Here is a 24,945-nt window from a genome sequence, read left to right as displayed (position 1 = left end):
AGAGGGGAGGGGGAGGGAGGGAGGGGAAGGGGGAGGGAGGGAGGGGAAGGGAGGCAGGGGAAGGGGAGGGAGGGAGGGGAAGGGAGGCAGGGAAAGGGGGAGGGAGGGAGGGGAAGGGAGGGTGGAGGTGCGAGGGAGAGGACAGGCGGGAGGGAGGAAGCGTAGCAGCGGAGAGGAGAGGCGGTGTCGGGCTCTCGGCCACGCGCTCCGCCGGCCCCCTGGATTTCCGTACAAGCTCCTTGCCCCGCCCCATCCCACCCCTGACCCTCAACCACAATCACGGATTTCTTCTCCCCTCCTCCTCTCCTCCTCTCCACAGGTCCAGCTGGAGACTGCTGGCAAGGACTTTGAGGAGCTGATTGGCGAGATCTACCTGGCGGGCGCCAAGCCGCTGGGCGCCTACGAGGCGGACCGCGTGGAGGCGGCGCTGAAGGAGCTGCGGCTGGACAGCGAGGTGGCGGTGGACGTCATGGCGCGGGTGAGGCGGGGAAGAGGGGGAGGAGGCGGAGGGGGGGGGTTATGTGCCCGAGCCCAGTAGGTCCCAAGGAAGGGGGGAGGGGAGGAGGGGGGGGATAGGGAAGGGGAGAGGGTTGGGGGAGTTGTAAATTCCAGCCCAAAGTAAACCAAGGGGAGGGGACGAGGGGTAGAGGGATGGGGCGGAGGGAGAGGGATGGGGCGTAGGGGGAGGGGGGAGGGGGAGGCTGGGTGGGAAGGAAAGGGCTGGTGTGCCGAGCGGGAGAGCAAGGCAGTCGCTCACTCATTCACCTACCGCCATCTAAACCCACACACCACAACAACAACCCGCAGATCACGCGCGAGCGCTTCCGCGGCTACGTGAGCCAGGCCCAGAAGGAGGGCAACCGCGACCGCAAGGAGTTTGCCAGCGCCATCAAGAAGCTGCTGCAGTTCAACGCGCTCATGGTGCGTGCCTGCGTGTGTATATATTGTGTTTGAGGCGCAGGGTTGGCTCTCACCATTCCAAGTGCCCATATGCATGCACGTCTCCCCCTCACTCTCCTCCCCCTCCCCCCTTTCCTCCCTCCCTCCCCCCCTTCCGGCCGCCAGGTGACCCCGCTGCTGGACAAGGTGAAGGGCGTGGACGCCGCCAAGAAGGAGCTGGCGGAGATGCTCATGAAGGCGGCGGAGGAGGCCAAGAAGGAGGGTGAGAGAGAGAGAGATGGGCGCAGAACGGGAGGAAGGGCGGGAGGATGGGAAGGGGAGGGGGGGGCGCAGTATTGGGGCAGGGATAGCACAGGAGTGTCGGAAGCGGCAGCAACGGAATAGAGAGATTGCAGGAGTTCAAGGGCGTCAGATCATAGCTCAACCTCACACAACTGCCGCCGCTCCCGCCCACACAGAGGCCGCCGAGGCCGCCGCCGCCGCTGGCGAGAAGCCGGCCGAGGCCAAGCCCGAGGAGCCCAAGGAGGACGCCGTCACGCAGGTGCGTTTATCAAGGGCGGTTGCAGATATCTACTAGTCAAAAATCAAGCGAGGGGGGCCCTGGGCCGGACTTGCTGTGTGTGTGTGTGTGTGTGTGTGTTCTTGGAAAGTAGGCTGGAACGACGTACGGGGTTGGACTGCGCATGTTTGTTCGTGGCTCACTGATGACGTGAGGCTGCGTGTGCGCGCCCCCACAGGTGCGCAAGTCCATTCAGGCCACTCGCGGCGAGTACACGGAGGAGGAGCGCAAGGCGCAGAAGGAGATCTCGCTCAAGGTGAGGAGGGGGGAGCGTGTATGGGCGGGGGACCCAAAGGCGTGTATTGTGTGTACGTGTGTGTGGTCATGGGGGCGGATGTGGGCGGTGGAGGGACTGGGGCGGGCGCACCTACATGTGAACTGTCGCAACTCTGCAATCCCTCTCCCCGGTGCCCGTGGCTACAACTTCACTTCCTGAATTGCATGTGAACCGCACCCCACCCCACCCCCCTGCCAGGATGACCTGGAGCCGGCCATGCGTGGCGAGATCTACAAGAACTACCTCATGTACAGGTAGGCGGCCGGGAGGTGGAGCGGGAGGGGGAGGGGGGGGGGGAGGGGGATGGAAGAGGGATGGGGAAGAGGGAGATGGAGAGGGTTTGGGGAGGAGGATGAGGGGGGCTTGTGCGTGTGTGCGTCGGTCTGAGGCAGTGGAGGGAGGGTGCGCTGTGCATGAAGGGTCAAGAGGGCGCCGCAGTCGCAGGCGGCACACATGTGTAGCGGCGGGGCACGGGGCACTGCCCTCGTGGCTCGGCCTGGTCCTAGCAGCTTTCTGATGATGGTGATGGGACTTATTTGCTGGGTTCGCGGGCACATAACCCCTAGCTCCCACTGCTCCCCCCCCTCGTCACACGCAGCATGAGCGGCGACGTGGTGGAGCTGCCCGTGGGCGGCGTCATCCGGAAAAAGAGCAACGCGCAGGTGCGGACGTGTCGGGAGGCGGATTTGTGTGTGCGCGCCTCCGCGCATGTCGACGGACAGCCTTGTCCTGCCAAGCAACAACAGTTGCCGCTGCCACTCGCGCCGAGACCTTGCATCCGCATCCCCACACCTCCACTCTCCTCCACACCCCAACACCCCCACACACCTCCGCACACCATTTTAGCTTAGTTTGGTTTAGTTCGGGCTGGTATTTACAGTCCCCACACCTCCACTCACCTCTCCGCACCCCCACACTCACGCACCTGCCTCCACAGGCCCGCCAGGCCGAGATGCAGCGCCTGAACTCTCTGGCGGACGTGCTGGGCATGAGCCAGCAGGAGGTCATGTCGGCGCAGTCGGACCTGGCGGAGCAGGCCTACAAGGCGCAGGCGTCAGAGGTGATGCGCAGCGGTGAGCGGGCGCGTGCTGGGAGGAGGGGTGGGAGGGAGGGGGTGGGGGCGGAGGGGAAGGAGGGGATGGGAGAGGAAGGAAGGGGAGGCGGGTGGTGGTGGAGGCGGAGTTGGGACAGGGAGGCATGCGTAGCTGCACGCCGTTAAGGAGCTCAACATATCCTCTTTGACTTTCTTAAACGGTCCCCCCGCCGCCTGGGTCGTACCCTACCCGCACCCCGCAGGCCCTCTGAACGAGGAGAAGATCCAGTACCTGGACGAGATGCGCACACAGCTGGGCCTGACCAAGGAGGTGAGCAGGGCAGTGGCAGGCAGTAGCAGCCGGCGGCGGTAGCGGCATCAAATGTCAATCAGTCGGTGGCGGCATGGAAGCTGTGTTCCTGAATGGCGCCGCAAGCAGCTGGGGGAAGGGGCGGGTGGCAGCGACCGCTACTATGACCACTCTCACCCACGCACTTGGGTCTGCTCCCTTCCACCTTACCTCCCTCCCTCCCCCTCCCCCGCTCCTTCCCCCCCTCCAGACCGGCGACAAGGTGCTCAAGACGGCCCGCCTTGAGGTGTACGGCAGCAGCAGCGCGGCGGAGGACGGCAAGTGGTCCATTGACCGCGTGCTGGAGCTGCACAAGGTGCGTGTGGGTGTGGGGAGGGGGGGGCTGAGGGAGCGCGTGGGGTTTGGTTATTGGAGAAGCTGTGAGGACAATCAGTCGTGGGTGGGGTGCACATGCGCACCGGGAACACTTCTTTACACCTATACAAACTAGTCACACAACACACCTGCGCCGACCCACCACTCCTACCACTCCTACCACTCCTACCCCACCCCTCACAGACGGGCGGCAGTGTGGACCAGCTGCTGGAGGAGGTGACCCGCCGCAACCTGTTCCGCAAGGAGGTCATCAAGAAGGTCACGGACGGTGGGTGGCAGGGGAGTGGGCTTGTGGAGGACTGGTGGGAATGGGGGTGGGGGTTGCAAAGATGGTTAAGGAAGCGGTACGGGATGCACTGAAGACTGCAGACGAAGTCGCTACCAAATGGGCAGGGAGCGCGCGCACAGGCGCCACCCTCCCATGCGTCTGTGCCTCCACTTCCTCGCCCCTTGGATGGTGCACAAACTCGTGGCCTAACTAGTCCTGCTGGGTATCCCGCCTCTCCCGCCTCCCCCACTCCTTTCCTCCACAGGCTCGGGCGAGACGGACGTGTCGTACTTCAAGGAGCTGCTGCCCGCGGCGCTGCAGCTGCCCGAGAACAAGGTACGTGTTTGTTTTGGGGGGGGTCAGCCTGGGGGGCGTGGCTGAGACGGGAGGGGGGCTGGGAGGGAACGGGGTTAACCGGGAGAGGGCGGCACACAGAAATGGAATGGAGGGGTCCGTTGCATCTGGCCGCGTGTTGCCATTTGCCATGGTCGTTGGAAACGTGGCCTTCCGCTCACCGTGCAGCCCCTATCTCTACCCCACATGCCCCACGTCCTCTCTCACACACACACTCCACGCCCCCGCCCCCGCCCGCCCCCTTCGCCCCCGCAGATCCGCATCATCGTGAAGGAGGAGGTGTCGACCCGCAAGCGCATGCTGCTGGTGCAGGCCGTGTCGCAGTTCCGCCAGCGCCGCGTGAACGAGGCGGTGGTGTCGCTGCAGGTGGGCGGGCGTGGGGTGGTGTGGGCGGGGTGGGGTGGTGTGATCTGGGCGGGCGGGTGGGCGGGTAGGTGGGAAGGTGGGTGGGGTTTGGTCAGGCAGGGCCTCGGGCAGGATGGCACAAGAGTGCAGTACCGAATGAAGGGCACTGGGCATGCAGAATGCGCAGGTGTGCGTGCGTGGGCAGGATTTACTCGCATACATGAGCTGATTGTCCATTTGTCCTCTCTTAACAACACGCCCTGCCCCGCCCCGCCCACACCCACACCCGCTCCCCACAGAACCTGCTCAGCTGCCTGGCGCTCATGCCCGAGGACAAGCCCATGCCGTGGAAGGAGCGCAGCGAGCTGCAGGAGGTGGGTGCGGAGATGAGGAGCGTGTGCGTGCACGTGTGTGTGTGTATGTGTGTGTGTGTGTTGGGGGAGGTTGTAAATACTAGCCCAAACGAAACCAAAACCAACGAAAATGGGGAACGGGGGTTGGGCGTGTGGAGAGGGTCACGAGGCGGGGCGTGCTTGGTGGGCGGGGCGCATGTGAAGGGGGGGGGGGCGCCGGCCTGGAAGGGGCACTGGCTTGCGGCTCGGCGCGGGAGAAGGCTGGCTGCTTTGACGCGCCCTTCAGCGCACCCCGCCGAGCTCCTAGTTGCACCTGCTTGTGCGCCCCCAGCTCTCCGCTTACACCCATCCCCTCCTCTGCCCCCCAGCTATACTGCTGCTCCTGGCCACGCCTTCACTCTCCAAATAGTAAGGAATGTAACCCCCCTCCCGCCGCCCGCTGCAGGTGTTTGGCCTGTACTGCGCCAAGGAGGAGAGCGAGGCCAAGCGCACGGCGCTGCGCCACGCGCTGGGGCTGACGGAGGCGGAGGCCTCCGAGATCGCCGTCACCGCCTCCCTGGACGAGGCGGCAGGCGGGCCCAAGAGGTCCGGCGGCCTGGCGGACGACGACGAGGACTTCTTCTAAGCGGCTCGGATGGCCTCAGAAGACTCCTTCTGAGCAGCAGCTGGAAGGTGTTCGGGAGGCGCGGGAGGGCGTATGGAAGGGCGGGAGCGGCGCGGCGCGGCGCGGCTACGCGAAGAGGCCGGCGCCGCTGCCGCCGCTGTTTCTGCCGGGGTAGAGCGGCTTGGGGCTGGGAGCTTAGTAGGGCTTGCCGGGGTCGTCCGGCGGCAGGGATGCGTGCGGCGGAGGAGGATGGCACGGCAGGCGGGCGGCGGCGGCGGCGCAGCGATGCGTGGCGGCGCTGCAGCAGGCGGCGGCGTTGGTGGCTGTCGTGCGGCCGTGCGGCGGCGGGCGGACCTTGACTGACCACAGTTGGCGCGTGTTGACCTCCCAGCAACAGCACGCTTGTTGGGGAATGCATGGCGGGCGGGCGGGCGGGCATGGACAGACCGCATGCTTTAGTCATTCAGCCAGCCAGTCAGTTGCGACAATGACCAAGTGACAACAGCGGGAAAACATAACTCGTGTGCGCGTTTTGGTTTGTTGCTGACCTTGAAGCTGCGTACGGTGTGCGTGCTGGGGCAGCGTTAGCAATTGCGGCGGTTGCTCGGGCGGTTGTCCGGAGCTTTAGGTGCTTTTGCGCGGGGCTGGGCCGAGAGGGTCGTTTCCTGCGCGCACCCGACACGGCTGTGCGGCTTTTCCGTGATGGGTGATCCTAGAATTGGGCGACGAGCAAGCAACATAGCGCCAGAAATGGCTGCGCGAAAGGACGACGACGGACATTGAGAGTGTGCGGGAGCGGTGTGTGTGCTCGCGTGTGTGGTGGGTAGAGCTAGGAACACAGGACAGGCGTTCGTGCGTGTGTGTGGTGCACTGTGCGCGAGCGGGCCTCGTTGTTGCACTGAGCGGAGTATGACTTGACGCGTGGCAAGTGCGGTTTGCATGCGGTGCCCGAAAGAGCGCAGGCGCCGTCGCGTCGCTGCCCGCTTTTCGCGCTGGTCAGCGAACGCGGGCCTCGGGCAAGAGAGCTGGACACATGCTTGCTAGGTGCATCAGTGCATTCGGGAGCCTGTAAACAAGAACAAATTAAATCATGTGACATGGTGTCTGAGGTTGCTGCATGCCACGGGCAGGCTCGTGCACGTCTCTAGACTGGGAGCCTGGGACTGGGACCACGGGAATGCGGGAAAGGCTGGAGGCACTGAATACGTGGCCTTGCAGCTGCAGATGGATCGGAGCTGCCTTGGCTGTGGTTTGAGCGCAGCGTAGGCCTGAAACCTGCAGTCCTCTCATTCATGCGTGTTACAGCGCACAGCAAAAGAGCACACCGCACCAGCCCAGTGACCGAACGCTGCCGCACTGCATGTCCTCCCTCCCTGTCTCGCTCGGCCACTTGGCGCTGTCGCCCCGCTGCCTCACAACAACTCTCACGCCCCTCCCCCCGCCACGCACTCGGAGTCTCGGACACTCGCGGTTGTGTCACGTCCGAGCCACTAGCGCCCCCAATCCTGTGCTCAGACCTCAGCCCTTCACCATCAACTTGTGTAACCGGTTCACCGCGCGCCCGCAAGTTATGAATTACCTCTGAAACCGTGTTCAACCATCCTGCTGCACAATGCCTCTGTGATTGATGCCCTGCCCTGCTTGCCACTTGCCGCTTGATACATCCAAATTCTTCATCACCTCATACACGTCAACCGTTACAACCATTTCACCAACGCCACATGTGCACCCTGCACAGCACACCCGGCTGTGGGTCGAGATCCTTGCCTCTGGGGGCGTGTGGTGGCCGTGCTGCTCCCTACACTGCCCTACCCTCATGAACTGCTGCCTCCTTCTGCGGCGTAAGCTCGGCCTTAGCGCCACGCCGCCCATTGAAACAATCCTGCGACTTCCTTACCAGATGCCATGCAATCCTGCGACCTAGACTTTTACCGTTCCAGATGTCCTGCGACGTAGAGTTCCAATCACGCGACCTAGAGTCTTGCCGTAAATGCCATCGCCGCCATCATGTCGTCATCGCCATCCGAGGTGCACGTCACGCAAACACACCCTGGCACACCTCTCAGAAACCTCCCTGAGACTGGTCTGTCTCTCTCGTCTCAGTCCCGTGCCAACATGCACCAGCTCACTGCTTGTCTCCTGAAGTGTCTATCACACATACATTTTCGTGCCCAACCAAACCTGCCCAGGCAAGGGCAACCAGACCAGCACGCCTCACGCGCCCCACCGCAGCTGCCCACGCAGCTGGCCCTCAATGAGGTAGGGCTCCCACGCCGCGAGCCGCGCCGCGCCTTGCCCCTGCCCCTGGCCCCGCTGCTCCTGCCCCGGCTGCCCCGGCTGCCCCGGCTGCGACTTCGGGTCAGCCAGCGGCAGCGCCCGCGCCTCGCCCCATGCATCTTGATCGCACACCGTCAAGTCGCCGTCACCGCAGGTCATCACAAACGCCGGCGCCCACTTCGAGCTACTGCCGTTACTGCTGCCACCACCCTGGCCAACCGCCTTCCGAAACACGGTCAGCTTCACGGCTCCGGGGTGCGCCACCACCCGGAAGGCCCCAATCGTGTTGTCGTAACCAGTGCGTGCGACCACCGCCAGCGAGTGCGGCACGTAACACCACATGAACACACCTGCCGCGGCGGTTGTGGCTGCGGCGGCCCCATTTCCGGCCGGCGACGCATGCTGCACAGCCACGGTCCACTCGAAGCCGCTGGCTACCAGCTTTTGGCTGGCAAACTGTTTGGCGTGAAGATGTGCGCCCGCGGCGGCAGCGGCGAGTGCTGCGCCGTCCACGCTCCAGTCGAGCGCACGTGGCGGCGGCTGGGGCCGCGGCGCGGGGTGGAACCAGCGCACCCCGTCCTGCGCACCACTGTAACGGCTTGCGACCCTGCAGATGCGCTGTCGCGCTGCCAGGCTGCCGCCGCCGCATTGCGCAATCAGGCCGAGATGCACACGCGAAACTGTAATCCACTTCCCGTCCACCAGCAGCGGCAGCACGATGGTGCTGTAGGCAGCATTCATGTGGCCCAGCCGCAGTTGTGCCAGCAGATTGTCCGACCGCGTAACGCGGTTCGCGCTCTGCCACTCCGCCAGCAGCAGCAGCACCGTGGACTCATCGTCCGTGGCAAAATTCTCCGCCATCAGCATCGCCTCGAGGGCAACTGCCGGCAGCTGCAGCACGAGCTTCCGCGACTCCAGGTTGCTGAGCGCGTGCGGCGCGCTGCACGCCGCCCACGCCAGCAGCTCGCCAAAGGTGGGCGGCTGCGGGGGCTGCAGCTCCGGCCGCTGTCCAGCTGCCGGTGGTGCCTCCTCCGCACCGCTGCCCTGCCCCTGCTGCTGTTGCTGCTGTTGCTGCTGCTGTTGCTGCTGCTGCCACTTCCTGTGCAGCTCCTGGTTTTCCGCCTGGACAGTGCTGATGTTCTCTTTCGCCCACCCAAGCAACTGTTCCAAGCACGCCAGACGCACGCAGCATCCCAGCGCGGCGGCACGGGGGTCCACATCGCTAGCCTCTCGACCCGCAGACGGCAGGTGCGGTGGCATGGGAATGCCTGGCGGCGACAACAGGAGCAGCGGTGGTGCCAGGAGCTCACGGGCGGCGTACACGTCTGCAACCGCCGCCAGCCGTGCATCCATGAATGTCAGCCCCGGCCCCGGAGAAGCTGTGGACGCCCCGCCTGACGTCGTGTTCGTGGCTGTCGTAACGGCCGCGCCTGCGGCGCGGCGCACCCACTCCACCAGCTCTGCCTCGCACGCGGCTACGCAGTCGGGCATGTGCAGGTACAGCGCCAGGCGGCGCGTGTGCAGCAGCGCCGCGGCCACACCGGGGCCGCTGCCGGCGCTGCTGGTGCTGTTGCTGCTGTCGCTGCTGGGAGTGTCGTTTGCAGCAGTCACGGCGACGCCGCGGGTGGGACTGCCGCTCCTGGACGCGCCTGGTGTGTCCGGCCCTGCGGCGGCCCCACTGTCAACGCACTCTCCGCTGCTGCCACCGGAAGCCGATGCCTGACCTCCGGCCTCCGCGATGACCTGGTCCAGGTTCCCGCTGTACAGGAAGCGGAGGGCGGCCAGGGCGTAGGGCAGGTCACCGGCATGGTCGAGGGACACGCGCAACACCTGCCCAACGCCCGACGCGCTAGCAGGAGCGCTGCTGTTCGTAGCGCCGCACAGTTTGCAGCTGATGTCGTTGTCGCACTGCTGCGGCCATCGCTCAGCCTGCGCCTGGAATAGCTCCGAGCCCGCCAAAAGAACGTGCAGATGCCCGGGGAGCGCCACGGCAGGCTCATCGCTGGCTAGCGATGTCGGCGTGTAGATGTTGACTATACAGTCTGCATATTTATTGCTGCCATATAGCTGTTCAAGAGCGGCAAGCACCGACGCTGCCATGTCACTTGCTCTAGTTGCGTCCTCACCTGTCCTGTGTTCATGGACTTGCTACTATGTGACTAAGTGGTAATTCTATCAGGTGGCTTACACATTGCAGCACACAGGTCGGGGGTCGGATCATCGCGCCACCCCCTGCCACTACGGTCCCTCACTCAGAACCCGTGTGTACCAGGCTCCGCTTTCACGTTCCACTGTTACGCACCCGTCCCCCGCTCTTCCTCAAGACTGCATGTGATCTTCGTGCTCTCAATACATGCTGAACCTCAACCTGCTATGCAGTAGTGCACTCGGCCACTCGGGTCACCGCAACCGGTCTCGAACCCGGTCAACCCTTGCCTTATGGTCCTACTTCCGCTGCCCTCCATTACCAACACGCCATCCCTCTGCTTCTTTCTGCTTCCCATCCGCACGCGAGACTGGCCCAGTACCTTTATCATGCAACCCACTTGTGGTTGCCCACGCCAAACGCCCGTCATCTGCGCATCCAACAGAGCTACTACGAGCACCCCACGAGCACCCATCCCCGAGTTGCGAATTGCGACCTCCTGCATCAGGAACCATCCAAACTCCATTATCCAACTTCGGACTGCACAGAGCAGGCGTGTAGACGCTGTGCGCTGCGTTTCCCTCACGTCGCACGCCAGCAGCCTGCCGCGGCCCACGCCTGGTTAAAAAGCTGACTAACACAGCCGCCACCGCAGCAGCCCACGCACGCAGCCCTCTATAGTTCAAGGGGACCATGCCGCCGCCAGCGTGTCCCCCTGCGGCGGCTGCTGTTGCTCTTGGCGGCGTTCGCAGACCTGTCATCTTCCTTCTTACCCAAATCCCAGGCCGTCAGGGCCACGCGGTCCTTGCTGTGCATTCATGCCACGTGGCTGGCTCAGCGACCCCAGCAATCTGCTTCAAGCAGCAGCATGCAAGCTGTCCAAGTATCGGCCTCCACAGCATAGCACGCACCCCCAAGCTTGCGGCTATTCCTACGCACAGTAGTGCCTGCTGCAGCCCTTGACAGCAAACATGTGCAACGCCGGCGCCCCCAATTACCGTACCGCAAAACGCATCGGTGTCAAGTCCCCGGGACGCGTGCCGTGCGTGTGTGCAACGCCCCCACCGGCATGGTGCGAGTACCGCTCAAGCAAACAAGCGCCCACGGCTTGGCTCTCCTGGCACACCACTGGACTGCCCTCCATTGAGCCGCTGGCGCAGCCTGCGGCGTGCGGGCGGGCCGCAGACCCACTGCCGCCGCCCGCAGACCACCTGGGCGATGCCGCGCGGCGCGCTACGCCTGCGGCTCGGTCTGTGGCCACCACTGCATGTGGCCGTGCAGCCGGCGGCCCTGGTGCACGTGGGGCTCCCATGCGCTGAGGCAGGCTGAGGCGCGCCGCGGCCTGCAGGTGGAAGGGGCGGAGGGGAAGGCCGGGAAGCGGTGGAGGCCAGTAACTTGCCTGTCCGCAATCAGTTCAAGCGCACTTTCGCAGGGCAGGTTCGGTACAACAGAATACCGGCAGCGTGTGCACATGCACGTGACACAGCCAGCACGTAGCTTTCCCATAAAAGCCGACTTGTGCAGCCGCACGCCCATCGGCCCATTCCCGCGCCGCGTGCCACACGCACCCCCCAAACCCATGCCCGGCGCTACTTGCTCGACTACTTGCCTTGGTGCCAGCTTTGCTCGCGGCGGGGTCAGAGCGAGCATGTCTGACATCGCAAGATGCTGTTCCTGGCCCCGTTCCTGCGCCTGCGTCTGCGCCTGTGCCTGCTCCAACGTTTCCTGCTGCTGTGCCCCGATAATGTGTGATGTCAGCACCTGCGCCAGCTTTCAACCGCGACCATGGGTGGGCGAGTGCCAGACCATGGCCAGTCGCGGTTGGTGGAAGCCTGCCCCCCCCCCGTCTGCGCGTATGCTGCGAGGTCCGCTGGACCATGCCTTGCTACGTAATCTGATCCTGATGTGGAGTTGATCACTTGTAAGGCACATTCATTATTTACAGGACCACCTCGTGGCGCGCGTCTGCTCTGGGACGCCTGGGTTCGTGTGTTTGTCCCCTCCCTGCACTACTACTCCATCCATGTGCGCCGCACATCAGCCGATGTTAGCAACATTCCAGATCCTTCCGTTGCCGCAGTGCCAGCCGCATGTCAACATTGTATCCGCGCCGTGCAATTCAAAACCAGCAGCGGATGTTCATTCGCAACAAAGCAGGTGCCATACATGAGCGCCCAAGTCCAAGAGCGAGTCAACCGCCTAACAACCCAAGCAACAGCGCTCCGAACGACGTGCACAATGCCGCATGCCTGTTTGCTCTCTTCTTGTTTTTTTAACAATGAATCACTTGCGCACATCAAAACACACGCCACGCATGCGTGCACACACCCGCCGTGACACGACCAAAAAGCCCAAAGCCGGGCTGCGGCCATGCATGCCACCGAGCTGTGCCAATCAGTCCTAGCTCAGCCCAAAAACGAATGCCGACTGCACAACGAAAACAACGATGCCGGCTGCTCTGACAAAACGTACGAATGCCGACTCTTACCAGGCAGCCGAGTATGGTACGTGCGTGTTGTTTAAACTCCCGCAAATTGTATAGAGCGTCAATGCCTGCTGCTCTCCATGGATTTACGCACCAAGATATCTAGGACATCCGCCACCCTGCACGGCGGGCTGCGTCATGCTTGGAAAGTACCAAGTTAGCGACACGCGCGCATGCTGCCGGCCCTGCGCATGACCAGATAATGTAATATTCTCTTCTCTTCCCCATCCTCGAGAGGGCTGCTACGGCGCCCCTTGGCTCTGGGTACTAACAATTAATTAGTACTTCTTCACGTGGAACCTGTGCAGGCGGAGAGCGAGAGGCAAAGGGCGCGGCAGCAAAAGAGTCATTAAGTGGACAAGCGGGTGGTCCGATCCTACCAGCAGCTAGGACAGCAGGAGCTGGGGGCATCAATTTATGGAAGTCGCCCCCAGGCGGCGACCGCACATGCGGGCGACTGCGCACGTGCCACGACCCTAGACGGCGCGACACGAGCAAGGGGAGCAAATTGCTGCAAGGCGGCAGGTAGCACTACGCTGTTCCCCGCGAGACGCATGCGCTCACCCCTCGCGGGCGTCACGCTTGTTCTCAGAGCTGTGCACACCGCCCTTCCAGCCCTGTGGGTTGATGGGAAATTGGGAGATGATAGACCGGCTACGGAGTTGGGCGGCGGCAGGGCAGTGCCGCACCGACATTCGACGGCACCCAACGCGCACACAGCACATGCACATGTGCACACACAAACGAAACACACGCATGGCATACACGCACGGGCTGATGTACATACCGTCACCCATGACAAACACAACCTCAACTCTCCCTCGAGTGCTCTCTTGCAGTAGCCCCCAGCCCTGCTTACCGCGGCGCCGGTCCAGGCGCCGGGCTCGGTGCCGGACGGCTCAGACACCAGTCCCGACACAACGCCCTTGACGGCGTCCTCCACGTAGCCTGCGGGGAGGGGGGAAGGAGGGGCGGAGGAGGTGGGCGGCAGTGAGGCAGTGTGCGGAAATGAGAGTCGGGAGGTTTGTGACGGCCAGGAGCACGAGTGCGGACTGGGGAGCAAGGGGTGCCGGGAGGATGGCGGCATATCGAGAGGCGTTGCGCAGGACATGGGCACTGGAAACGACAGCGCCGGTGGCATGCTACAGCAGCAAGCGCCAAGGACAGACAGGGCTACCGCCGACAGCGTGCATGCATACAGGCATGGTGGCGGCGACTCACCCGCGGCGCCCTCCTGGTTGGCGGCCTCGATGGATGAGCTGGGCGGCAGGGGGGCATTGGACTGGAAGCCGTCCTTGAAGGGCCGGGAGGGGCCCTCGTGGTGGCTGATGCGGCCGGAGAAGTTGTTCACCTGTAGGCGGGGGGGTGCCAAGGGGGCGCAAGGGGAAGCGGGAACCAACGAAAGGTGAGAGTGGGCCACATGGATAGGGAGTGAGGCTGTATAGCGAGGGCTGTAGAGCGAGGGATGCGCCTGGGCACTCGCCCCCCAAACGCGGGTGAGGGCGAGGCGGAGCAACAACGCAACAGGCCCTTTTCGGCATCAAGTTAATTGCGCGCGTATGGTCGTGCTATGGCTGACATTCGCGCTGTTGCTCGCATAGCACCGAAAGCCGAAAGGTCACCGGGACGCTGCGTAACGTTCATGTAACGCTGTCGGTGAGGCGACCCGCACACGCACCGGGTAGTTCTTGACCTTGGTATCATCTGGGCTGAAGATACGCACAAAAGCCTGGCCGAACCCTGCGCGAAGGCCAGGAGGGAAGAAGAAAGTCCCGTCAGCGAAAGTGGCCAGGGTCAGTTCCGGAAGACGACAAGAGCGGACCGCGCACAATTACAGTAGTGGGTCCCGACTGCAAGCGCTCTGCCATAGGGAGCATAATTGGGGTGTCGACGCGCCCTGCAAACGCTCAGCAAGGAGCGGATCCCCAACCCAGCTCCGAAACGTCGGGGAAGCTCACAGTTTGTCGCCTCCTGCAGTGACAGGGCCTTGACGGCAACGGTGGTAGCGCGGCCGCGGCGGGGGACGACCGACGCGCGGGTCGACTTGACGGAAAGAGTCTGCATTCTGCTCTTTTGCGGTTGGCTTCGGAGCGCTTTGGTAACGAGTCGTGTTCGTGACAGTGAGTGAGATAATGCCGTGAGCTTACAGTAATCGTTATGGAATGGGAGCGGGTGACTGCAGGGCATTTTTTATTTCCCCATGTTGCTTGCGTGGCCCCATCGCGCCCTTTTTCCGAAAGCGGCCATTTGCCGAGTCCAGCGGGCCGCTGTAGCGTTTGGACATTTCCAAGATAGACATGCATGCGACACATCTTGCAGCTTGCGCTTTTGGGGTCGCGTCAGCGGAGGGTCCAGCTGACAGCGCAGCGCAGAGGGATGCAGGCGCTCTGGATTTCGCGATGACCCCGGGCACAGGATTTCGCCCGGCGAAATCCCGCTGTCTTCAGTACAAAGGGGGATTCCTGGCGGGGACAGCGGGATACCTCGGGTGGGGTCACCCGCGGAAGCGGGATTCGGCGCCGGGGGGCACCGCAGACAGCGGGATTTGGCGCCGGGGGGCACCGCAGGCAGCGGGATTCGGCGCCGGGGGGCACCCCACACAGCGGGATTTGACGCCTGGGGGCATCCTCGGGAGCGGGATATTGCAGATGTCGGCTCCCGGGGAAGCGGGATAGGAAGTGCGTGGTAGCGGGGTTGTGCGCGCAGGGCGCAGGGCGGTGCGCGTGGCAGCTTGGTCATGCCAGCCCACGCATCCCCGTTAACCATAGACTGCCTCTTGATGCTTTCAGTACATGTATACGCATAAAGATATATCTGTTTCATCCCCATCACTCCTACGGCGGCCTTCAAAATGTTGGGGCTTTCAAGCGATCCCTTCTTCTTCTTAGGCTTTAGCACAAGAGAAGCCGCGAACATGCATATAGTGTATATGGTTTGCTGCCTGGGCCGCAAGCGCTGGCTAAGCTACCTCCAGCGCTGTTGGTGCCGGCCAGGAGCCATTGGCTCCTTATCCCCACCTAACACCAAAGCGCTGGCGTGAAGTAGATTTGGATAACAAAGCCGCATCTGTACCCCTTTTAGCATCGAGGCACACTAAAATACCGCGACGGAGATATTGGGCTGAGCCAGTTCCAGAGTGCCCGGACACACGCGTGACCCTGCTGCCACAACAAAAGTTTACTGTGGGAATGCGACTAAGCTTAGGGAGCTGTCACATTAAGTTCCCCGCCTGCTTCATTCGCTCGCTCGCTGATCGGGACCATGCGTGCTCATGCCCTGATACCTGCCCTGATATGATGGAGACTGCCTTGTGTCTGTAGGGGGAACGTGGTAGGACTAGGGGTGTAGGCCTAGGGGAAGGGGTGATAGGGCGGGTGACGGCGCCTGAGATGCTCGTGGGCCCGGGTCGAGCATACAGCGTGGACAGGCAAAGCAATAGGGCCCAGCCAAGTAGGGCAGCTGGCTCGGGCAGGTGCGGATTTGGCTGCGCCAGATGGGGGATTTGGCTGGGGCAGCTGGGGATTTCGCGGGGGGAGGTAGGGATTTGGCCGGGCCAGGTAGGGGATTCGGCCGGGGCATGTCGGGATTTGGCCAGGCCAGGTAGGGATGCGGCCGGGCCGGCTGGGAAATGTCGCCGGGCCAGGTAAGAATATCTCGCGGCTCAGGATGTGTGCCCGGGGGACACCCCCGGAATTTGGCCGGGCGAGCGGTACTGCATCCCTCCGCGCAGCGCAGTCGCCCCCACGAGTCGCCCCCTTGACTTCGCTCTGGCCGACGGACTGAAGCGCACTCTCCTCCCTTCATACCATGTGCGCCTACACGCTTGCATTTTCCCTTAATATATGCCAGCCGCTTGCCGGAGGATATGCATGCCCAGTGCCTGGCGCTGCCCTTCCCAGGGTGACCAGAATCGGCAGGATCCCCCCAGAATAAGGGCTGTAATCGACAGGCTGTACCGATTCCACCTGGGTGAAACGGGGCGCTAAACATGGCGCAAAACAAGGCCAGGGGACTGGAGAGGGCCGAACCCTAACTGAAAATGCAGGGGACTGCAGGGGGCGGGGAAATGGCGAGGGGGGTTGGGAGCGCGTGTGCGTGTGCAGCCGTGTAGATTGCAGTGCAAGCGAAATCTGTTGTTGCACGTGATAAGAATTCGTGCATGCGTTAAAAGTTACGGGATTAGCGAGGGGTTCTCGAACAAACCAGCCCCGCTCGCGACCATTCCTCGATCCGTTTGAGAGACAGACGCCTACACGCCATCGAATTCGCATTTTGCGAAGCGATAGGTACCTTGAATACTTTTGCACATTAACTCAAGTACGTCGCTCCAACAGCTGGGAACAGAACTGCGCTCAAACTTTTGCTCCGCTATTGGATTTCTCTACAAACGTCCATCCCATCCCAATTCATGGATATTTCTCATCTTGGAAGCTGATTGCGCCAGTACTAGGCAACGGGCGCCTGAAGGCGCGGGCTTTCCAAACTGGGGCAGAGTCATCTCTTCAGGCTCAGCACATACCTGAGCAACGCTCTATATCGCGTGACATCTAACAATGTCCGACCGGCGGTCTAAGCGGCGCTGTGTCACTGTGAAGTCCCAGGTGCCCTCGGCGATTCACTATGTGGGCTACGTGGAGGACGATGAGACGCCAGAGATGATTATGAAGAAGTTTGAGGAGCTGGAGCGCATCAAAAAAGCTGCGCAGGAGCGGCGACAACAGGCGGGGGCAGCAGGAACCTCGGTCGCGGCTGCTTCTGGCGCACAGCCCGCGGCCGCATCGCCGGACCCGAACCAGCACCCTGCCGCGCCACCCAGCACCAGCGCCGCAAACGCAGGCCAAGACGCCAGCACCGATGGGGTAGGGGGCGCAGGCTCAAGTGCGGGACCAAGCACCGAGCCGCAGCCTCGCTCAGACCAAGCGCCAGCCTCCGCGCCTGCCGGGACCTGCGCCGACACTGCGCCGGCCTCCTCACGGGACGTCGAGGAACCAAACGCGCTCCCAACCCCGGCCGACGAAAGCCACCACGCACTAGACGAGGAGGCCCTGCTCGAGGTGTTCAAGCAGACGTCCGTCTTCAACGTGCGATCGGCGCTCGCCAACAACGACCTTTTGATGGAGGGCGACCACAACCCGATGCACATGCGCGACCAGGGCGGGTACGGCGGCGGTGACGTGGCGTACGGCATGGAGGACCTGGTGTACGGCGCTGGGGCTGGCGACAGCGACCTGGAGGACGACGAGCTGCTGTACCTCAAGGTGTGTGTGGGCGTGTGTGGGATGTGTTGGGGCAGGGGCAGGACGGAGCTGACGGAGGCGTGCTAGGGATGGGGGTGGGTGCTTGAAGAGGTGGCAGGGGTAGAGGCAGCGGGAGACGGGATGGGAGAGGTTGGGTGGGTAAGGCTACGGGGGCTGGGGGCAGGGAAACAGGAACGTCGGCACGTCTGACGGTTAGGGACAAGGGGACAGAGGCCGTGGATTGAGTAAGGTCTGCCGCCGGGGTTGGGCCCGTGTGCGGAGCCGACACGGCTGTCCCTCCACCGGAGCGCACTCAGCATGCACATGCGCGTGTCCATCCTTGACGGCTCGTGCCCTGGGCTGCTGCTTGTCCAGGGCTTCTGGAGTGATGAGGACTATGAAGTCGGCGGCGGCAAGGGCCGCGACGGCGCCGCGGCCGCGCGGCGGCGCCGGGCCGGCAGTGCGGGTGGCCAGCGCAGCAGTGGCGGCGCGGCGGGATCGCGGCAGCCCCGTGCGCCCGGTGCGTACCGCCCTCGTGCCCGGTATAGGGCCTCAGCGCCACCTGGGATGTGGTCATTGAAGGGATAAGATCTCATTTCGTCTCGTCACGTGCGTGCCGGTATGGAGCCGGGGCGTCGCGGTTTGGTGGTGATGTGAGGATCTACGATCTCATGTGGGGCCCGGGTTACACCCATGCTAGCTAATTTTGAAACAATGTCTAGCGACGGTTATGCTACCCACACTTAAATCATCATTCACAGGCGCCGGTGGCCAGTCGCGCCACATGCTGCACCAGGTGGTGACGCAGTACAACCGCGACACCAACGCACTCATCCGCCGTCGTATCCGCGTCGGCGCCGGCGGCGCTGCGGCCATCGGCGGCGCCCTGGCCGGCGGCGGCGGCCTGGTGCAGCTTCGCATCCCGCCGCCGCCACTGCCGCTGTCCTGGGGCCGTACGGTACGGCCGTACGTGCCGCCGGAGCCCATGCCGCCGCCAGAGCCGTTGGAGGGCAAGCCAGTGGAGGCGACGGCGGCAACGGCGGCACCAGCGGCGTCGAAGGAGGCGGTGGCGGCGGAAGGGGCTGATGGTGTTGCGGCTGACGTGGCAGCAGCAGCGGTTGCGGCGGCGGCTGCGGAGGCAGCGGCGGCGGCGTGCCGTGGGTATGAGGCGGCGGACCTGACCCGGTTCCCCTTCGACAAGGCGCTGGGGGGTGAGCCAGTGGGGTTGAGCGGGGGAAACGGCCTTGAATGTGGCCGGGCGGACCGGTGTTGGTTATGGCCGGGGCTGTGTTCTAGACAGCCAGCGGGCGCGCAGCTTCCACGACTCGCCATCAGGATCCGATCATGCGGTCTGTTGCCCGCACCCAGCAACGTTGCATTGGACCAGGGCTCGCTTGTACCCGCACACCACCTCCCGCCTGACCGCCTTTCCTCACGTGTTCTTCGCTTCGCGCCGTTCCTGGCTTCCTGTCCAGCGCCCTGCTTCCGCGTACACCAGCCGCGCCTTTCACCCTGACCTTTTGCACCCCTGCACCCTCCGCGCCCTCCGCGCCCCTCCTCCCTTCGCCGCCTACGCCTCCAGGCAAGACCTACCAGTGCGTCATGGTGAACGCGGGCTGGCAGCCGGCGGACGCCGCGGACGCCTTCGAGCGCGGCGAGGAGGCGGCGGTCCTGGAGAGGTGGGACGGGGTGCGGGTGCGGGTGCAGGATCTGAAGAGGGTGTTGTCACTATGACCGGTAGGCTGTAGGACGCCATGACGCAGGGGGGGCAGACAGGCCGGGGAACAAGTGGTGCGGCACGTGCGGCATGGTACGTGGTGGCACATGCGACAAGGCCTCGCCTTGCTGCAGCGTGGTGGTCGCCCCTCTACCCTGCGCTCCCGCCATGTTTGTGCGTGTGTGTATGTTTGTGCGTGTGTGCTCAGGCTGCGGTCGCTGCCCATCCCGCGGCTGTGCCCCAAGGGCTTCATCATGGTGTGGGCGCACAAGGGCCTGCTGCAGGTGCGGGGGCGCGGGCGGGGGGCGGGGGGCCATCCGGTAGTGTTGTGTATCCGTTTGTTGCGGGAGCGAGGGCTAAGGGCTAGTGGTCATGTTCTTGCCGCAGTGGCGTACTGTATCGACCCTGGGGCCTCCTGCCCCGTGCCATGTCCCATAAACCCCGACCCCTCTCTTTTCGCTGCCCCCCCACCGCAAACCAACGGCCCATCCCCATCCCCTCGCGCTCCAACGACCCGCTCCCCTGGCAGGCGGTGTGCCGCGCGCTGTCGGGCTGGGGCTACGTGTATGTGGAGAACCTGACCTGGGTGCACATGACGCCGGCCAACGCCATCGCCGGACTGCCCGGCCGCCACTTCCGCCGCAGCCACTCCACGCTGCTCATGTTCCGGCGGGAGGGTGAGGCGGGCAAGGCGGCGGGGGGGGGGGGGGGCTGGGTGGCTGGTGTGTCGAGGGGGAAGGGGGTCACGGGCGCGGTGGCTGGGCCTGAGCCTGCCAATGGGCACCTCGTGACACCCTACGCATGCACGTGCACCCGCACACACACGCGCGCACAGGTGAGGGCCGCGACATCGAGCTGCGGCACCAGCGCAACCCAGACGTGGTGTTCGACTGCGTGCGCTGCCTGCCCGGTGAGCGGGGCGGGGGCGGGGCCGGGGCCAAAACCTGGGGGCTGAAGGGCCAGGGGGGAGGCACTGCTTGCTCCGTTGGTCGCGCAACCACCCAGCCAACGCGATCTGGACGATGGACGCTGTCTAGACCTGTGCTAGGCCTCAACCGCACCCTCATGCCTCCCTCGCCACTCGCCCGTGCATGCGTGCGCAGAGGGCGGCGGCTGGGACGCGCCTGCTGAGGTGCTGACGGCGGTGGAGACGCTGCTGCCGGCGGCCAAGGGCGCCTTCTTAGAACTGTGGGCGCAGCGCGGAGTGCGCAGGTGCGTGTAGTGGGGTGGGGGTGGTGGGGGGGGGGGAGTGCTTTCAATGGCTCTAGTCGTGTAGGCACGTGCACACGGGGGCGGTGGATCGGGTAGGGGCCTGGTGCATGCGAAACGCGTCTGTCGCGTCACGTCCGCCCCTGCACACCTGATGCCCGCTGCCCTTTCTGCCCCTGGCTTGACAGGCCCGGCTGGGACCACATCGCGGAGGTGTGCTGATGAGCGGTGGGCGGGCGCAGGAGCGGAGGGGAGGAGGCGCGGCTGCAGCGGCGAACCGCGGTGGATGGCGGAGCCGTGGAGGGAAGAGCGGCGACCCGGTGCAGAGGAGGCAGTGGGTCGGGAACCGTGCCGCGGAGTACCTGGGTTAGGGTTGACAGGATAAGGCGCAGGAGGAAAGCGAGCGTTGCAGCAGGAGGTTTGGGTGCACAGGCATGTACGTATGATGACGTACAGGTATGGTTCAAAGGGGTGTCGGGTTGTGGTGTGGCTGGTCCGGGCTGCAGATGCATGGTGTCAAACTGAGGCCCTGTTTGTTCCGTTACGAACGAAGGTGCCTATGTGTGGGTGGGTGGGTGGGTGGGTGGGTGGGTGGGGGGTGTTCCGCGCGCAGGAGCTGCGTTTACGAAGGCCGTCCGCCGCTGGCCCGCCCTTGCCTGTTTAGGTGGCGGAAGGTGCCATGCACGAACTGCCGTAACTGGCCCCTGTCCTCTTAAGCCGCTCATGAGCATAGAGCTTGCCATGTTATATCCACTGAAGTACTTGCAATGCGATCATTGTCAGGGAGCGTTGCTCTCGGTTTGGGGCTCTTGCTTGGAACATTTCTGCTGGGCGGGAGCGCGCGCGGACTGCTCGCCGGTGGCTCACCAGCACAAGCTGCCGGATCGTTTGACTCGAAGGAGGGATGCGCGACCATCATTGAGCAGGGCATGTACAAAACGTTCTATGACCGCGGGGCTGCACCGGACGAGTACATGTCCTTCACAGCGGCTGTGTGCAGCCTGACCCTCACAGCCGACTTGTATCCTGCTCTGCCAGCCTCCGAGTATGCCAACTTTCAGCAGGTTGTCGCGCAGCTGGCGCCAAACCTGAAATCAACGAGATGGAGTTCCACATCGGCTTTCCTCGACTACTGGACGGCGACGAACGACCCCGACGTGGCTAGCGCCACAGCAATGGGCGCATACGCACCTTACGCAAGGGTACGTATGTGGTGTGGGGACTGGCATTCGTGTAACCTGCGGTTGGGACATTTTAGGACATGCGTGCGGCACGCTCGTCCAGGCCCCTCCGGCCCTCCCCAGTTAGCGCTGAACCATGGCATCCAGGAAGACGCCTTGTTCTCTAGGCTAGTTTCGAGTTCCATGACCCCCCATCCGAACTGACGCATGTCTCGCAAGTCCTAACCGAGAACATACGGTATTCCTCAAGGCAAAACTAGCAGTTTCCACTTGTGCTGTGAACCTTTACGCAGGTGCGGGCGTACGTACTCACCGTGTGCCGTGGCCTTTCAACAGCCTCCGCGCCAGACCTGACAGACACCGATTTTGAGCTTGCCGGTACGGTTTTGACCACGAGCACGCGCTCCACGTTTATGAGCTGCGTTCAACTTGAGGCAGCGGGGCTGCAGCTGCTGCGCACTTCAGCCGTCGGCGCCAACCCCTTCACCATGCGCATGACCTTTGACGCCTCCACCGCCAGTAATCCTGCAAGCATGATCAAGGTGATCGAGCCTGTGCTTTCGTCTCCTTCTAGCGCCGTAAGCTGCGCCTTCACCACAGCCAGCGGGAGCACGGTGCAATGGGAGGATGACCGCAGTTTCACGCTCCAAGACAAGGCGACTATCACGGTTTCATGCAGTATTGCCCCCGCGGCCTCCAACAACGGTCGCACGACGGCCGTGGCCCTTGGCTTCTACGTGGACGGTAGCTCAGTCAGCTACGCTGCCACGCTGTTTAATGGGCTACCCTTCCCTCCCCCGCCACCGCGGCCGCCTTCGCCTCCCCCACCTCCGCCGTCTCCTTCACCTCCCCCGCCTCCGGCACCGCCATCCCCTCCGCCTCCTCCTCCGCCTTCCTGCGAGAGCTCCCTTCGCGGCCAGCCCTGCTATAAGCTGTACTCACTGGAGAGCGCCGTAAGTTGATCGAATTAGACGGACGGGCAGCAATGATCATTTCTGCTCCACACGCACCGCTCTGCGAGACATCACGAACGCCTGTTGTACAGTGTACGGTATGTAAATTGCATTGACTGGCGTGTGTTTTGGTGATGCATTCTCCTTGCCAGGCGTCGCCCCTTCTGGAGCTGGTGGGGGCGCCTGCGGCTGCGCTGCCTGCTGGTGGCGTCCTCGCCCAGGTGCGTGGGTTCGATGTGTGCGTGGCAGGCTTACGGCGGCTCGCTTTGACCGGAGCTTGATCGATATGACACGCGTGCTCGAGGTGGCCGATATAGCAGTGGGCGCGCCGACCATCGTTCGTGGCCCAGCAGAACCAGGGAGGGCCGGGAGGGCGGGGGCGAGGGTCAAAGAGTATGCGTGCCCAGACAGCAGCACCCAGCAGAGCCGTTGTGTTCGTGTCAATCATGCAGATCCGGGCGCTGCTTGACGCCTTGCACACAGCCAACCAAACGGTACGTATGTGTGGTCCCATTTGGTCTGCCCTGCGGCCTTGTGGTACTTGCGTGCCTTGGCATGCGTAGTGCGTGGAGCATGGTGGGTGAAGCGAGGGCTTGGATGACTGATGACCGGCAACATAGCATGACATGCTGGGCTACCAGCCAACTTTTCACACTCCGATTGCAACAAGTACTGATGATCGTCATGCGCCCACCTCTCATCCTTCTTCTGTTTCCAGATCTACAAGCAGGTGAGCAAGCAGCCAGCAGCTGCTGGGGCGTTCTACGTCTTGGAGAATCAGTTGGTCCGGCCATCAATCACATTCTCTTGTTCTCAGAGGCTATTGCAACGAACTCGCTCGTTGCATGTACAGGCGTATACTTACTTATTACTTCATTTGCCTAATCCAGGCCGCTCAAATCGACTCCCTGCAAACCCAGATCAACGATCTTAAATCCAAGGTGTGTACGGCGGCGATAGATGTATCGTGCGTGCACGGCACCAGCTCCATCCGTATGCGTACTGCAGTATTTGCCTGCTTATCTGCGATGGGGCTGCCTAACAGCAGTAGCTATAACAGCAGTACTTGCCATATCATTTCCCCAACGCAGGCCGCTCAAGTTGACTCCCTACAAACCCAGATCAAGAACCTTACGACCAAGGTGCGTGTCAGCGTGTGTAATGATGTGGCGGTGCACCAGGGGGTATTCCTATTGTTCCCATGTCTGTCTGTCTATCTGGGGCTGCCTGACAGCAACAGCCACCCCAGCGTAGCTTTCGTACCATTTGTTGGCCATTTGCCGAGGGTCTACCCGATCATTTCCCCAACCCAGGCCGCTCAAGTTGACTCCCTACAAACCCAGATCAGGGACCTTACGGCCAAGGTGTGTAGGGCAATCAATCGACGTTGGCTCGCGGCGCCCCGCTGAACATGTATGCCGTGCTAGCCGATTTTGGGCCTTCCTATGCTGAATGGTTTGGGCCCGCCCGACACACGCTTCCGACACATGCTCGCTCACTCTGTCTCCTACTTTCTTGCTTCCCTTTCCTTATGCACGCATATGGTGGCAGGTGCCGACCTCATCATCATCTGTGGACGTGCTCCGTCTGTGCATTGGCGAGGTTTGCCTGCAGCAGTCCGCCAGCAACACCGCTAACAGTGACGGGCGCCTGTTCTTTGTGCGCAAGGGCACATCACTCGCGTCCGTACGCATCAGCACAGCTGACATAGATATGGACATCCTGCAAGTGTTTCCCTACCGGGACGGCGGGGATAACCTGCCGTCGTTTCCCACGTTCTTCTTCGTTAATCAGTATACAGATTTTGGCATATATACTGGTTACTTCAACTCACGCCACACGTACGGGGGAAGGTTGCTGATCGACAAAGTTTGCATTGGGGAGTCGTGTCTACGTGCTTCCAGTACAAGCGCCGGCGTTCTGATGATCAGTGGCAAGGATGCCGATACCCGCCGTACCGCACACTTTGACACACGCCTTGGCGGGAGAGACATCTTCCGAGTGTACAGGGACCGCGATGGCAACTACCCATACTTCTACTACAACAATGCGAATGGATTTGGAACCAACGACGGCGTCACCAACGACCTCTACGCATGATGTGGTCTCTGCTAGTCTGCGCGGCCCCTGTCCAGGGATGGTCTGCTCTGCGCCCTGCTTTTTGCAGCAAGTGCAACGAGTGTAGTGAACGGCATGGTGAAGAAGAGCCGCGTGGGCGGTTGTGATTGGCGCGGCACACACAGAGACAATGCTGGTTGTTATTACTCAATGCAAACCTTGTGAGGTGCAGATCGGTAAAGCTGTGCCCATATGAGAATGTTACGTAAACTGTAACATCCTGCTACCGTATGCGCCCACTGAC

At 63.0% G+C, this 24,945-nt stretch overlaps 5 protein-coding genes across 5 annotated transcripts in view; 3 read left to right on the top strand and 2 right to left on the bottom strand.

Annotated features, from left to right (window-relative positions):
- The window catches only part of CHLRE_10g452450v5 (uncharacterized protein), a 13,689-nt gene extending 7,026 nt beyond the window's left edge, over positions 1-6,663 (top strand). The window contains exons 17-31 of the mRNA XM_043066989.1: positions 320-478; positions 808-921; positions 1,066-1,162; positions 1,359-1,441; positions 1,638-1,715; positions 1,935-1,990; positions 2,335-2,398; positions 2,674-2,809; positions 3,033-3,100; positions 3,330-3,434; positions 3,638-3,722; positions 3,988-4,058; positions 4,332-4,442; positions 4,721-4,795; positions 5,220-6,663. Coding sequence (XP_042920386.1) covers positions 320-478; positions 808-921; positions 1,066-1,162; positions 1,359-1,441; positions 1,638-1,715; positions 1,935-1,990; positions 2,335-2,398; positions 2,674-2,809; positions 3,033-3,100; positions 3,330-3,434; positions 3,638-3,722; positions 3,988-4,058; positions 4,332-4,442; positions 4,721-4,795; positions 5,220-5,399 — 1,482 coding nt within the window. The 3' untranslated portion in view covers positions 5,400-6,663. The remainder of the gene's footprint in view (positions 1-319; positions 479-807; positions 922-1,065; positions 1,163-1,358; positions 1,442-1,637; positions 1,716-1,934; positions 1,991-2,334; positions 2,399-2,673; positions 2,810-3,032; positions 3,101-3,329; positions 3,435-3,637; positions 3,723-3,987; positions 4,059-4,331; positions 4,443-4,720; positions 4,796-5,219) is intronic.
- Positions 6,664-6,665: 2 nt separating this feature from the next.
- On the bottom strand, positions 6,666-9,797 carry CHLRE_10g452400v5 (uncharacterized protein). Its single transcript, XM_001698288.3, has one exon. It carries the CDS (start codon positions 9,753-9,755, stop codon positions 7,593-7,595), a length of 2,163 nt encoding a protein of 720 aa, XP_001698340.1. The 5' UTR covers positions 9,756-9,797; the 3' UTR covers positions 6,666-7,592.
- Positions 9,798-11,728: 1,931 nt separating this feature from the next.
- Positions 11,729-14,425, bottom strand: CHLRE_10g452350v5 (uncharacterized protein). Its single transcript, XM_043066988.1, has 6 exons — positions 14,245-14,425; positions 13,965-14,026; positions 13,508-13,637; positions 13,146-13,234; positions 12,851-12,903; positions 11,729-12,586 (listed from the first exon to the last, which is right to left on the bottom strand). The coding sequence occupies exons 1-6, from the start codon at positions 14,348-14,350 to the stop codon at positions 12,565-12,567; spliced, it is 462 nt and encodes a 153-aa protein (XP_042920385.1). The 5' UTR covers positions 14,351-14,425; the 3' UTR covers positions 11,729-12,564.
- A 2,042-nt stretch (positions 14,426-16,467) lies between these two features.
- Positions 16,468-21,083, top strand: CHLRE_10g452300v5 (uncharacterized protein). Its single transcript, XM_043066987.1, has 9 exons — positions 16,468-17,544; positions 17,899-18,043; positions 18,285-18,734; positions 19,106-19,202; positions 19,449-19,524; positions 19,770-19,917; positions 20,076-20,150; positions 20,344-20,452; positions 20,638-21,083. The coding sequence occupies exons 1-9, from the start codon at positions 16,840-16,842 to the stop codon at positions 20,669-20,671; spliced, it is 1,839 nt and encodes a 612-aa protein (XP_042920384.1). The 5' UTR covers positions 16,468-16,839; the 3' UTR covers positions 20,672-21,083.
- A 104-nt stretch (positions 21,084-21,187) lies between these two features.
- On the top strand, positions 21,188-24,929 carry CHLRE_10g452250v5 (uncharacterized protein). The gene is made up of 9 exons (XM_001698470.2): positions 21,188-21,651; positions 21,924-22,583; positions 22,736-22,804; positions 23,036-23,077; positions 23,302-23,313; positions 23,474-23,524; positions 23,675-23,725; positions 23,897-23,947; positions 24,135-24,929. The coding sequence occupies exons 1-9, from the start codon at positions 21,217-21,219 to the stop codon at positions 24,681-24,683; spliced, it is 1,920 nt and encodes a 639-aa protein (XP_001698522.1). The 5' UTR covers positions 21,188-21,216; the 3' UTR covers positions 24,684-24,929.
- The last annotated feature ends 16 nt before the right edge of the window (positions 24,930-24,945 follow it).

This window comes from Chlamydomonas reinhardtii, chromosome 10 (assembly GCF_000002595.2).
Source record: "Chlamydomonas reinhardtii strain CC-503 cw92 mt+ chromosome 10, whole genome shotgun sequence".
Classification (NCBI taxonomy): Eukaryota; Viridiplantae; Chlorophyta; class Chlorophyceae; order Chlamydomonadales; family Chlamydomonadaceae; genus Chlamydomonas; species Chlamydomonas reinhardtii.
This window is presented reverse-complemented; position numbering and strand designations above follow the sequence as displayed.

Coding starts and splice junctions, on each gene's coding strand:
- CHLRE_10g452400v5 (XM_001698288.3), bottom strand. CDS start 9,755: ATGGCAGCGTCGGTGCTTGCCGCTCTTGAACAGCTATATGGCAGCAAT.
- CHLRE_10g452350v5 (XM_043066988.1), bottom strand. CDS start 14,350: ATGCAGACTCTTTCCGTCAAGTCGACCCGCGCGTCGGTCGTCCCCCGC. Junction 13,235..13,507: donor CAACCAGGAGGGCGCCGCGG/GTGAGTCGCCGC, acceptor CCCTCCCCGCAG/GCTACGTGGAGGACGCCGTC. Junction 12,904..13,145: donor GCGCCTGGACCGGCGCCGCG/GTAAGCAGGGCT, acceptor ATCAACCCACAG/GGCTGGAAGGGCGGTGTGCA.
- CHLRE_10g452300v5 (XM_043066987.1), top strand. CDS start 16,840: ATGTCCGACCGGCGGTCTAAGCGGCGCTGTGTCACTGTGAAGTCCCAG. Junction 17,545..17,898: donor ACGAGCTGCTGTACCTCAAG/GTGTGTGTGGGC, acceptor CTGCTTGTCCAG/GGCTTCTGGAGTGATGAGGA. Junction 19,203..19,448: donor GAGGCGGCGGTCCTGGAGAG/GTGGGACGGGGT, acceptor GTGTGTGCTCAG/GCTGCGGTCGCTGCCCATCC.
- CHLRE_10g452250v5 (XM_001698470.2), top strand. CDS start 21,217: ATGCGATCATTGTCAGGGAGCGTTGCTCTCGGTTTGGGGCTCTTGCTT. Junction 21,652..21,923: donor CATACGCACCTTACGCAAGG/GTACGTATGTGG, acceptor ACCTTTACGCAG/GTGCGGGCGTACGTACTCAC. Junction 22,805..23,035: donor CTGGTGGCGTCCTCGCCCAG/GTGCGTGGGTTC, acceptor TCAATCATGCAG/ATCCGGGCGCTGCTTGACGC.